The following is a 13,940-nucleotide window of genomic DNA, read 5'->3' as shown; positions in this document are numbered from 1 at the left end:
ATGTGTAATTAACAGAAGATAAAGGTAATAAATCACATGACAGAGATCTTTATGAGAACCTTACTTTTTTTCATCTCCTCAAATCCCGTCAGCCCTCCTTGGAGCCATGTGTCCTCCCAGCCCTTTGACTGTATAAACCTCAGCACCAGCGCACATTAAGCATTTATTCTGCAATATACATGTAATTCACAGGTGGGGGGGGCAGCTGCTGTGTCAGCACATTCTGCTACAGCGAGACCACCTTGAGAGCCATTGCCATACATGAGGTGGGAGGAGGATGGATGGTTGACCTCAGAGACACATAACCAAAACATACTTTTCACTTTTTTCACAAGAAAAATATAACAAAGATGTTTTACTGTAATTTTTCCTTCAAATGTAAATCTTCATTAAAACACGATTAGTTGAGGGCGAGGCCCCCCACCCCACCCGCCTAAATCTACTTGGGTTCACAAGGCCGTAATGAAACGGCAGCAACCTATTTCTTTCTATTTCCTTCCCGTTATTTGGGGGGGATTTTCAGCAGCCAGAGCCCTGACGTCAATGCAGCTGCCTCCCAGGACTGTGTCATAATGAAAGGAGTCAAGCAAAGCCCCCACACAGCATGGTACGCGTGCGCGCGCACACACACACACACACACAGTGAGGTCAGATGCTCTCACTGTGACAAATGACAAACATCAGTCGGGGTAAGCAGAGCGCTGGCAGACACATTTTCCTTAAGACACCTTATCACTTCAGCTCCCCCCTCTCTTTATTCTGTCATCCTTCAGCGATGCAGCAGGGGTTTATAAACCGCACAAATGTACGACTCCAGATAATATCAGACCAAGGATAGCTCAAGAAAGAGCGTGTGACTCTTGGCTCGGCTGTAACATCTAGCCTCGAGCCTGAAGGAGTTTTTTTTCAGGCACTTCTGGGTCATCTGTACTGGGATTTCAGACTCTGTCCATCTGCCGGCTGCATGTGTTCAGAGACTCAGGACTGAAGCTGAGTAATGGGGGACACACGCTTATGACTGCTGTACGACCTTCAAGGAACACCTGCATTTATATAAGAAAACAGGCCAAGCAGAGCGTTTTTTAAATGTTTTTGTGCATCGCATTGCAGTGTGTTTCCTTCTTCACTGAGAGCTTATGTGTTTGTCTCCAAGCCTTTTTTTCTTTTTACATGAATTAATTAATTTTCTGTGCAGCTCTAATCCTGAACAGTGCTGTGATCTCCTGCTCTAAAAAAGACGCAGTAGGATGTTGTCATCCACCCTCCTCATGTTGTCATAGCAACCATTGATGTCATTACACTATACTTTGGCCTGATGAGTGAATAGGACTCGGATATTCTGATATTTTATTGAAGAAAAAGAAGATTACGGCTGTCTCTTCCCCTAAGAGTGTCTCTGACAGACTGAAGGTCTCAATGGCAGACAATGCCACGGAATACATAGACCGACTATAAATAACTATACTTCTATGGAAATCGCTGCTGTCTGAAAGGGACATTTTCTACAAGGTTATACTTATCAAATATAGAATGGCAGTGTGCCAATAGCCTTCACCTTTTATCTGGTGGTGTTTCTTTCTAGAGCAGGTGGTGTTGAGCAGGAAGGAGATTTTTTTTTTAAATGGGATAATGGATTGATCCCATTTTGTTTAATTTAAAGCCAGTCTCACAGCCCTGTTCAGTGTCAAAATCACTTTGCATTAAAAGCAACAGATGCTAAATGTGAGGCTTAGTTGACTGAAATCTGATCAGTATGAGTGTGACCCATCCCATGTTTCAGATTATCAGTATGCACATGGTCTGATCACAGGAAAAGAAATGAGACCCTGGTTTCCATGAAGCCCCTTCCCTTAGCTACTCTGGTAGTGGATTAGCTGTCCTGTGTGTGGGTTGATTGGATTGAACGTCCCTCTTCATGATCCTTTCCACACAACAGGGACACACCTCTGCTCTAAACAACATAGAGGCATGCTTTCATTTTGTAGCAGCAGTATTCTACTCTGAATGTATTCCCAGTGGCAGCCTTCTTCACAGATGTGAAGCTGAGGTCAACCAATCAGAGCTCGGCTGAGGACAGGCCTCCTCCAGCTGCACTTTACTATCAGAAAAAAACGTGTTTGAGTTTCATGTAGTTTGATAAACATTGACAGGCAGTTGCCATGGAGGTGGTGTCAGACCAGAGATCTCAGCCCCCGGTGCTTATCAGAGGAGATTAATTATTCAGTCCCTCTTCCTGTCTGTAAACACTCCGTATAAAAGCCTGCAAAATGCTACAGAGGCTCACAGCTAACTGTACAACAGGGATGTGTGCTTAGTTGTCTGGAAGATGCCTTTAAGATGAAAGGTGTGTTTCAGTCTAGATACATCATGGAGTTTTAAAGGGTTCGTTCGGTGTGACCAACTTGTAAAAAAAAAGAGCAGCCAGTTTAGTTTTTGATAGCTTTTGTCCCTGAAGGCTCCCAAAGGATTGTTGAAATCCACCTGAATTAATCTTATTATTATTATAGACACACGCATTTTCAAGCATTTGGACTACCTATGTTGCAAATGTATTATCTTTTTAATTGACATACCACATATATTGCATGTCAGTCCATCCTCTGTTGCTCTCCCCAAGGTTTCTTCAATTTTCACCCCCATTAACTGCAGGGTTCCATAGGAGTTTTTCCTTGTCCAATGTGAGGGTCCAAGGACAGAGGGTGTCATATTCATATTCTTAACAAACTCTAAAGTCCACTGAGACAAATGTAAAATGTGTGATATTGGGCTATATAAATACACTTTAAAAGATAGATTGATTCTCTGTCTCTGAGATGTCTTCTTATTATTATTATTTGCTTTTGGTTTCGGTGGAAGGACTTTTGTACTTCTGTGAAAGTGCTGCTGTGAATTGTTCAGCAGGTCAGCTCTGGAAACACCGGAATGTTCCTCTTGATGGTGATGCCGAGTTGATTGACACTCATTGCTGCTCTTTTGTCTCCTCACCTGAAAGTCAGAACAGCTGGGTAGAGCCTTCTGCCTCGGGTGATTCATTCCAGGTACGCTGTCATCCACTGACGTGTGAACATTTATAATCTATTAACCTCTTGATAACTGATTATTTTGTTGTGATCGGAGAACTACACATCTGTCATCTCCTGTACTTCACTGGAGATATATAACCCATCTGTGAGCAGGACTGTGATCACATTAACCCTGTCACTAAAAATATTTGTTTGCAGTTAAAGTCAAGCTTTAGAGAATACATATATTTAAATGACGAGTCGTGTTCTGCAGCTCCTATAGTTTGTCGGCCTCGGGAGCTTCTGGTTGCAAAGACTTCAGGTTCAGCTGTGACTCAACAGTTTATGTGGAGCACTTGGTGTGAATTTTTCCAGGTCATTAACCCACGCCTACACCATGACACCCTGGGGTGCAATCACACAGCTGCAGTATGTAGTTACAGGAAAATGTCCTTTTGTGGGGAAGGTAGCAGAGTGTGTGTGGGAGGAAACACTTCAATAACCAAGAGGACCACAAACAGCTGAGTATTATCCCAACACACAAATAAAAAAAGACAAAAATGTTATGTTCAATAAACCTTTTTTTAATCTCAACAGCAAGTTAGCTTATGTATGGTCAACATCAAAGAATGTAAATATAAAATAGTTTTTTTATCGATAGATTGGTGTTTTTGTTTCATCAGCTGGAGGTGAAATGATGATACTTGGAAACACGTCCACTAGAATCTTCATGACTTTATTCTTCAACTAGAGAAATATTGCTATAATACTTTTAAATGGCATACACTGATTGACCAACAAGAAAAAAAGCACGGTAGAGAAGCAGACAAAAGAAGCTCCAAAACTCCACACGGTGGGTCGTACAGGGAAACTTCGTACAGAGGGACTTTGGTTTTGTACCTTTGTAAAACCTGGCTCTACTTATTTTTGGGAAGAAAAACAAAAAAAGTAATGAGAAAATAAATGAGAAAAAGGGTCCAACCAGAAATAATGGTGCTATTCAAAATCTTAATTCAGATTAAAAATACAAAAAAGTAAAAAGGCACACTGAACACTTTTCACGTTCAACACAAAATTCACCTTGGTGCACCGATGAGTCACTCACTACACCACTAATTTATACAAAGATCACTCGCCGTAAACTGACAAATGTTTCTCTTTCTTGGATTAAAATAAACAATCAGGTAAAGTTTGACTGTGTCTGGTCTTTCTTTGAAAGAAATGTGTTTTGTGTCCATTATTGGTGAGGAAGAGAGACACGAGAAAGGGGTTTCCTACAGATTAGGGTTGGTTTGACCTGCCAGGAAACAGCAGAGCAAAACAAACCTTTCCCTCCTCCTCCTCCTCTCTGGCTACATCTCTTCTTCCCCTTGTTGTCAAAGTGCTCCAATTTTCAACTTCCACAGATCATCTTGTAGCTGTTCTAGCCTGACCATTGACAAAATGAAAGCAAACAATCACATTCACTTAAAGGCAAAATCCACCCTTTGATACTTTTACACTGCCATGTATCGACAGTATTAGTGTTGTGTTCTGTAAACCCCGTTGTATTTGAGTTCCTTCCCTTTCTAACATGACCAAACTGGGTGTGAGCTTATTCCTGTCATTAAATATGGGTGTATGTCCGAATGAGCATTTTGTATTTGTACATTTTAGGGTGGAACTATTAACGAAACCACAAGACCTGTTTTTCAGCATGACTGCAGCGCACTCTGGTCTGTCAAGGCCATTGTCCTTGGGTGATGAGTATCTATGCCCTCTTAACTTTTAAATGTCATGGCTAAATGGTGACTTACTAAATCTCAATGTGATGGATCAATCAATTATAGAGAGGATTTAAAAAGTACACCACTGAAGAAGAAATGCAGTAGAGCTAATATAGGTAGTCATGAAGTAATTTAACTACCATATTGTTCCTTCGTTGGTCAGATCAAACTGAATATGTTAATTTGAGCCCTGAGAAATAAGAACAAGGGGTTTTTCTTTTTAATGTTGACATTTTATAAACCTAATTGATACATACAAAGTCAACAGAACATGTGATCATTGGTTGCTAGGTTAATTAGTTGTGAGACAGTGTTGAAAGCATTTTAGGGTGGATTTTTCCTTTAAGTCACACACAGGACTGCAACCACAGTTGGTCCACATTTCCTAGCCATCATTTAAGACTGTTAACTATTGGAGGCTCAGAGGCAAACTCTTCACACTCTGGTTGTGAACTCTCACTTATCTGTAGTCTAGTCTACAGGCTGAGAGCAACAGTCGTGTTTTGAAGGCCAATCTGACAAAAACACTTGAACAGTTTAACCCACAACCGCTGAAGGTCGGGCCGTCTGGCAGATGGTCGCAGTCCAATAATCTCATCCCAACCCTCTGACGCTGACTATCCTGTTATTCCAAGGAAAAGCATTTGTTTTTAAGAAGAAATCATCATCTGTCAGAGAAGATACATCTGTGCGCTTCAAGTAGATTGAACACAGTATATGTTCTGTAAAAAAAATCTCTCATGTTTCGCTGTCAGTCAGAGAGCGGCGGTGAGCCGGTAGTCTAAATCCAGTGTCAGGTGACAGATGTTCGGCCGGTCTTTGTCTCACAGCGGCCTCAATGTCAGAGAGGAAAACATTCTTTCATGAAATCTAATGCAGGGGATCTTCAACGCGTCATTATAATAAACATGATTCATTGTTAAAACACCACAGAGGCATGACTGGAGCATGGAGGATGTAAACCAGAATTCATCTAAAAGCTACGACTGTGCACTGAGTGGAAAAGCACAGTTTGTGTTGTTTGTAAACGGAGACGTAAATACAGTGTTTGTCTTTTTCCAAGAAATGATGTGATGGAGGCAGAACATCTGAAGAATTGTGCAAACAATCATAATCACTCTGACACACACACACACACCCACACCCACACCCACACCCACACCCACACCCACACAACACACACACACACACACACACACACACACACACACACACACACACACACACACACACACACACACACACACACACACACACACACACACACACACACACACACACACACACACACACACACACACACCACACACACACACACACACACACCACACACACACACACACACACACACACACACACACACACACACACACACACTTCCAGGTTGAGGGGAGAGTGGGGGGGGGGATTATCTCCTGGTTACATCATCGGCTCAAGTGATGTCACTGCTGATGACTCAGAGGTCCCCAGGAACCAATTAGAGTTGGCTGTACAGGTGAGGCTTCCATTCATAATCCCTCAACATTAAGGATTAATATTGCTTCAGTATTGCCACAAAAATAGAATAATATGGACTGTCTAAAACAACGCTACTTCTCAACCAAACATGTTAATTACATCAGCCCTCATTTATCAGGCAAACGCATGACCCACAATTCAACTGGTGTATGCACCGTGTGGCCATTTCATTCCCATGAGACCTGGCAGGCGTGCGCAATTGAATGTACAGGTGGGGGGAAAAGCAGTTCAGTAGTGTAGGAAATAACTCAGGATCAGTAGTTACAATTTATAAAAACACAAAGAAAACCAACAAATATTATTTATGTCCGACGCCTACACAAAGTCTGAGGCAACAGAATTGTGCGGTATCTATTATTTTCACTCACTAGTTTCAGAATTTAGCGCTGTTTATAGCAAAAGCTTAACATGGTGCGAACCTGATGCTTCTTCTGCATGATTAAGGTATTTGTTTAAGCAAATGACAAAAGAGTTACCTGATGATTGTTAGGAGTAGTAATGTATACGTTAGTGTTGAAAGCTTGAATACGGCCATGACATTAGCCTTGCACTCACATTAGTTTGTAAAATCATTTGTATAAAATGGAGAAAAAAACCACTTGAATTTGCGGCAATATTCGTGGTACCGTGATAAATGAGGGCTATTTTCTGTTGTTCAGTTGTTTTTTAGAAAAAAAGAAATCCACAGAAGTCTTTATAGAATCAGTCTACTGTTGGTGGTGTCCTATTTAAATACAAAAGCACTGCCAGCCATTGTCCTTATGGTTGTTTGACAGTCAGTCCTAAATGAGTTCACTTCCAAAACATTTCTAGGAGAAATGCGGCGCTCTGGCAGGATGTGCGGCGTCACTCGGCTGCACGACGCAGTCTTCACGGGCACGGCAAAGCTCTCATGGTGCCAGATATCGGACCTGCCTCACAGAGCTGAAGGGAGCAGAGGAATAGAGGGAGAAAGGAAGATATGCTAAGGGGGGGCGTGGCAGAAAAGGTTGTCTGACGTTCATCACCACTAGGAAATGAAGTTTGTATTAAATCATACAAAAATTGACACTTTTCCTTCCCTGTTGCTACGCATATGGCCTCCACTTATATCTCCATTCTCTCTGCTCTTCGTGCTGTAAGGGTTTGCTTAATACTGCTTTCTGTTAACCTTCAGCTGGCGTTAGTTGACCAGTACAAAGCCGTGCTGGGAGTCCACGGTCTCCATCATTTCACTGTCCAGGCCCTGCAGACCCAGGCCCTCCATGTGGCCGGGACCCCCCAGACCCCCGGCCTCAGCGTCTCCTGAGGCATGCAGGGGCAACAGAGCAGGGTCCAGCAGGTACTGGGACTGGTCTGGGTGAAGCCCCTCAAAAGAAGGTCCCAGGCCGTGCTGCTCACAGCCTGCAGGGTAGCTGAAGCCCAGGCCGCTGGCAGAGGCATCGTGAGGGAGGGGATGGTGGAGCTGGTGGTGGAGGTGGGCTCCAGGGGGGAGCTGTTGGGTGTAGTGGAGGTGGCTCATGTAAGGATCATAAACCAGGCCCTGGCCCGGCTCCATCAGGGAGCTCATGCTGTGGGGGTGGCTGAAGGGGGGCGAGGGATGAGGACTGACCTGCTGCTGGGGGGCTGACATGGGGGGGCCCTGAGACCCCGCAGGGTCCAGGCCAGGGCCCCTTGGCGGGTAGGATCCTTCAGCTATCTGCATCTGGTTGAAGTAGACCGGCAGCCCCAGGCCCTGGGACTGCTGCAGGTACATCCTCTTCTGGTGCAGTCTGTGGGGAGGGCAGCACACCCCACTTAGAGAAAATCACTTTGATCAACACATGAGGAATAACAAACAGCTGGCAAAAACTGGATATTTCTGCATGTTTCGCATACGTGGACATAATAATAAGCCTGGTCCCACACCACCAAGTTGCTGTCAACATCACTAATCTGTTTCGTGATCATTTATTGTTGAAGAAATTGTCGACCAATCAGAGCTTAGTAGATGGGAGAATTGGGGCAACTTCTTCGCACAGAGATAGTTTCCTACTGGTTTATATCCATCGAGAAAAATGAAGAAAAGCGTGAATGAGTACATCTTTTTTTAATAATGAAAATGTTGACTACCACAAACTGTGACTATAACTAAGTCAAAACATAAACAAATAACCCCCTTTTTAATATAAATCAGCAGAAATGAAATAAAAGACTGATGTGAAACAAAATATAATTTCTGTCTAATTGTTGCTATGACACCTGGTTTTATTCCTGGTGTGATGACAATATGTACCTACCTTGCACTGGCACATAGAGATGTATACATGTATACATGTATCTGTTCATGTATAAACAGTTTAACCTTATCCTATTGTTATTTCAATGTATACTTTTTCTAACATTCTGTATTTTCTATTCTTATTTTCGTCGTGTGAACTCTGACCTATCCTATCCTGTGTTTCACTTTCATTCCTGTTGATGCCTACATTTCGCTATGGGGATTAATCCTTTATCTCTTTTTATCTTATAACTAATCTTTCTAAATTGGATTCATTTAAATTCAAACAAAGGCTTTTTACTCCAAATAAAATGTCCCAGCAGTGAAAGGTCACTATAGCTAAAAGAACACAAGAGAAAAAGCAGTGAAAGTATTGAATGAAATGAAAAACAAATAAATAATAGATAAATAATCTAAGCAATAAAGTGTATTTTCAGTGAGAGTTACCTGTGTTCCTGCAGCTGTTGCTCTAAAGTTCGAGTGTCCTGACAGAAATGTTGGCAGCTAGCAGGACTGTTAGCCAAGACGTTGGCCTTTGGGGCAGAAGAGAGATTGGGACTGATAATTGTGTTCAGGGTAATCACCATGGTAACAATGGCTACAAGCCATTTCATTACTGTTGCATCATAGCAGATCTGATAATCCTTAAATGTCCAAACAATATCACTTAACGTATTACTAAGCAGACATTTGACCTTGAAGGAGGAACACAGGTCCGTATCAGGTATAAACTGTATAGTCATTAAGAGTGAGTGTCATTGGTGTTAGACTGTACCTGGAGTCTATGAGTGAGGTATTGTGTCTCTAAACTCTGTCTGCGGGACAGGAGAGGCGGACCACCTTGGTATAAAGCTAGGCCCTCCTGCTGCTTGGATGCCTCGCCCTTCAATCAGAAACATAGAGCATTAGAAAAGGGCTGTTCATGTATATGCACTTACTCTGGACACACGTATCCCTGTGGGCTCATAAAGCTGTGTCGGGGTCTGGGGGCTTCACGGTGTGGTCTAACTGGATTATTGATGCTGCCTGCACAAATGCCTGTGTGGTGGCTGATCAGTCAGATGCCTTTCTCTAAATGGCATGTACCACAGCGATTACACAGCAGTTAAATGAAATGAAAGCAAATTAAAAGGATGATGGAGCCCCAGCATCATAACCAACAAAGAGCTGTGCTATTAAATCATGAGAGATGGATAAAAGGAAAACAACTAGATCTTGTCTGTATTTAAAATAGATTTTATTTGGGTTTTCTTAACCGGAAAGCCTGCAGATCTTTCCTCAAAATGGTTTCCCCTTGCAGTGTGTCTGTATCATTTTGTGTATATGTGTGCCCATCTTTGTGTGTGATTGCAGCTTGGGCCCATTGAGTGCCAGTCACTACTATGGGTAAGTCTGAGTGACTTCAACAATGGATGCATTCACTTTGGCCTAGGCTCCAGGGGAACTGGAGACAGTAAACAAGCCACAGTTGGCTGCCTCTCCGGGGGTTACACAACAGCCTGGGTGCCTGTTCTTTTCTTCTGGGCAACACGAGGTGAGGGTAGTAGACGGACTGAGGCTGGAGAACAGGGTGGGTAGCAGGGGTGCCCAACCCCCGGGGTACACACACACACACACACACACACACCACACACACACACACACACACACACACACACACACACAAGCACACACACACACACACACACACACACACACACACACCACACACACACACACACACACACCACACACACCACATCACACCACACACACACACACACACACACACACACACACACACAACACACACACACACACACACACACACACACACACACACCACACACACACACACACACACACACACACACAACACACACACACACACACACACACACACACACACACACACACACACACACACACACATCACACACACACACACACACACACACACACACACACACACACACACACACACACACACACACACACACACACACACACACACACACACACACACACACACACACACACACACACACACACACCACACACACACACACACACACACACACCACACAACACCTCGTTTTCCCAGCATTCACTGGATTATCCGTAAATCATACAAACAAACCAAAACGTTGATTTATCTGTTTTCCCGTTTTGGTTTAAAAACTGAATAACGTCGGCTTTTTGGTTTTCCGTTTTCCGAAAAACCAAAAAACGACACTGGTTATTTGTTAAACGTTGTTAATATGTTTTGGATGCATCTTGTTCTAGTATTTGTTCAGGCTGTTACATACAATTAGCCTCTGTTGCTACCTGCTGTTGTTGAGTAAATATTAAAATCAGTTAAAATTGACAACTGGTCCGCGATTTTTTTTTTGATGGATCTGCCGTCCTTGGCACAATAAAGGTTGGGAACCCCTGGGTTAGAGGACATTTTTAATGAAGAATGTATTTGTGTGATTATGCTGTAGCACTGACCTCCAGGAGGTTGTGCAAGTGGTGCTGTGGTCCCAGGGGGCCCATGGCGGCCCCTTCCCCGGAGCCCATCTGCTCCACCAGCATCTGGACTTTGTTCAGCTCCAGGATACCTTTGGTCCTGGCCAAGTTCTGTAGGTGCTGCCGAAACGCAACGAGACCTGAAAGCATAAACAATTCGCCACAATACATAATCAGTATTCAGAATACATCCATAGAAGCATTTCTCTCTTCTTTACAGGATGTCAAAAGCAACAAGTCTGGCTCAATCCTCAGTGACGTTAGCAGAGCGGCTGAATGGTTAGCACTTTTCATCCCCCCCCCTCTGACAGTGAGGCTGGATGTGCGTCATGAGCTACTGTGGGTATGTGTTTGTGTGTACACATGTGACTGTGTGTGTGTGTGTGTTCAACAGCAAGTAGCTCTGATAAGACCCATCCAGTGGTGACGAGCTGTGGCTGTGAACGATAGGACCTGACTCACTGTGATGGTGGGAGTTATTTAAAACCAGAGTCAGCAGTCTGACGCAAAAGAGTGCACTGCATCAACACCCTCCAAAGAAGATTATAGAAAATATAAATATTTAAATAACTACAAATAGAACCTGGGGGCGCACTTTGGCGGCTGTCAATTTATGACACATTACACCATTACTTTTTATCGCATATATTTAACTTTTTTGACCCAACAAAGAGCTATGACTTTCAATTACAATTTTAATGACATATTATACTATACCTTATTTTAATGACATTTCAATAATTTGTTCTATGGCTTTCTTGACAATTTATACCATGACATTTCTTCATATTTTTTTTGACAAACTTTACTATTACTTTATAAATATGACACCATTTATTTTGTGTTCCTTTTTGACATATTATATATTATGCTTTTTATGATTTTTTAAACGTGATTTTAGGGTAGGTAGGATTTTCATTATATGAGCTACAGTTTCTAGCTGCAATCTTCAGGCCTAAACATTTTGTTAACTGTCAGATTTTAAGAGCATTTATTTATTTAATATACTTAAAAAAAATCTACGAAGAATACAGTACATTTGAAAAGTACAGTACAGTGAGAAACTATGACGTTTAGAAACTGAAGGAGCCCCGATGTAGAGCAGGGAGGTAACATTTGTAGGCTTTATTATAGTTTTTATTCTGGTCCAAAGCTTTTGTGATTTACATTCATTAGGCACAGAAAAATGTGTCTATGAAGAAAACATTTAACAAAGATTGAATCTCGCCTGTAACAGACTGAAACTTTGATAAGATAAAGAAAAGCAATACAGAAAATGAGCTTGTAAAGACGGAGAAGGAGAGTGATTGAAAAAGAGAAAGAGAGAAGGGGGAAGAGAATGAGATATGTGGGCTGAAACCTTCAAAAATATATGTCTGTGATTCATAACATGAATCATCACCATCACTGTCGTCAGAGAGGCTGGAGAGGATGAGAAAAGGGAAGAGATGGTGTGTAGAAGAGAGAAGACGAACCCCGAAGGCATTGATACATGTATATATGTGTCTATAAGGGTGTGATGGAGCAGCTGCAGCAGGGCGTTGCGTCTGTGTCAATGCTCTCTCTCCTGACTGGTGCTGGTGCATCCCAGAGCCTCAGCCATATGCACATCGCCACTTATATTTACACGCAGCTGGTAGTGAAGGGCCTATAAGATTACATGTCGATATAGAATATAATTGACAATTACAGTATATATGAGTGACCTGTGATTTCAAAGCATGTTTCTCAACCGGTTACGTTCACTTCCACCGCAGACAGTGATTTCCTATGTAACATTATATCTTTCAGCAATCTGTAAAGAGCATGTCTGAACTTGCTGCTTTCAGATGTGTAGAGATGAGATGTCCAAAAAATCTGAAACCATACTGCATTAAAGAAAAGTATGGTTTAATTCAACAGTCAGACTTATGATGGACATTTTGAAAAAAACAAGTAAGAAGGATCTATTTTATGCCATGCATTTCCCACAATGCAACTCAATCAACGACAGTTCATTCGGTTCAGGTTCTCTGATCTGCTCTCTCTTTCGACCAGCACCACACACACCTGGCAGCGGCTCACACTCTCTCACCCAGCAGCGTTCTTAAGTACCACAATGCGTCACTGATTGATTTAATGTGGATCAGCACTTGGTGGTACCAAGGATTAGTATTTTAAGGATTTGATTAGTATCCTAAAAAGTATAGATATGACTACCTAATCCTGCGCCTGCAGTTTGGATCAGCTCCCCTTTAAAGAAAGATTTGTCTATTGCAGGCAGTTAGCAAGAAACATTATCATCTTTCCATTTGCAGCCTCCTGTCACATCGTCTATTTAACTGCACTCAAAATGCAATGTCGTAAACCCAAGCAGTCAAACTTTCTATTAAGGTGACAGAGTGGCTTTGTGCATTTTGAGGTTGGCCCTAAAATGGAGCTCCTGGGTTTATTGATGAAGATACCTGACACATTAAGTCAATGAAGTCTGAGTGCATATAGAGAAGTGGGTAATGTGTGAGAGTAATCAAAAAGAAGACTGAATGGATTTGGAGCAAAGTCAAATTGGTGGTTCTGACCTTGGGTGAGGGAGGTGTCAGAGGCACGCCTCCCCTCTCTGAAGCTGATGGGGGAGCGATTGTGCGCCTCCCTGTGCTGGGACGTCAGGACGGCCATTGCTTGGTTTGCGGGCCGAGCGCTCAGGAAAGGAGTAGGCGTAACGCCGGGGGTAGAGCTGTTGCCTGGTACCAATTCACTGAAAGAGGGGGGGTCCTCCAGCAGGCCGAGGTCGCTGTGCATGGAGCCCATGTCGTAGCCGATGTCCGAGTCCATGCTGCCCATGGAAGGGTTGTGACCAAGAGTGAATAATTTACCTGGGGGACACAATGCTTTCGGTTTAACATCTTTGTTTTAGCATTACATACTTGTGACAGACTCTATAGTTGT

General features: G+C 42.8%; 1 protein-coding gene across 4 annotated transcripts in view; it reads right to left on the bottom strand.

Annotated features, from left to right (window-relative positions):
- Positions 1 to 6,643: 6,643 nt before the first annotated feature.
- The window catches only part of sik2b (salt-inducible kinase 2b), a 49,738-nt gene continuing 42,441 nt past the window's right edge, over positions 6,644 to 13,940 (bottom strand). For 2 of the 4 annotated variants that reach the window (XM_034225453.1, XM_034225454.1), the window contains exons 11-15: positions 13,574 to 13,867; positions 10,998 to 11,155; positions 9,301 to 9,408; positions 8,973 to 9,058; positions 6,644 to 8,061 (exon numbers count right to left, since the gene is read on the bottom strand). In XM_034225453.1, the coding sequence (XP_034081344.1) occupies positions 7,449 to 8,061; positions 8,973 to 9,058; positions 9,301 to 9,408; positions 10,998 to 11,155; positions 13,574 to 13,867 (1,259 nt within the window). In that variant the 3' untranslated portion in view covers positions 6,644 to 7,448. The remainder of the gene's footprint in view (positions 8,062 to 8,972; positions 9,059 to 9,300; positions 9,409 to 10,997; positions 11,156 to 13,573; positions 13,868 to 13,940) is intronic. The other 2 variants (XM_034225455.1, XM_034225456.1) reach the window with 2 other exon arrangements.

This window comes from Gymnodraco acuticeps, unplaced genomic scaffold (genome assembly GCF_902827175.1).
Source record: "Gymnodraco acuticeps unplaced genomic scaffold, fGymAcu1.1, whole genome shotgun sequence".
Lineage (NCBI taxonomy): Eukaryota > Metazoa > Chordata > Actinopteri > Perciformes > Bathydraconidae > Gymnodraco > Gymnodraco acuticeps.
Note: the sequence above shows the minus strand (reverse complement) of the source record. Positions and strands in the feature narration are given on the sequence as shown.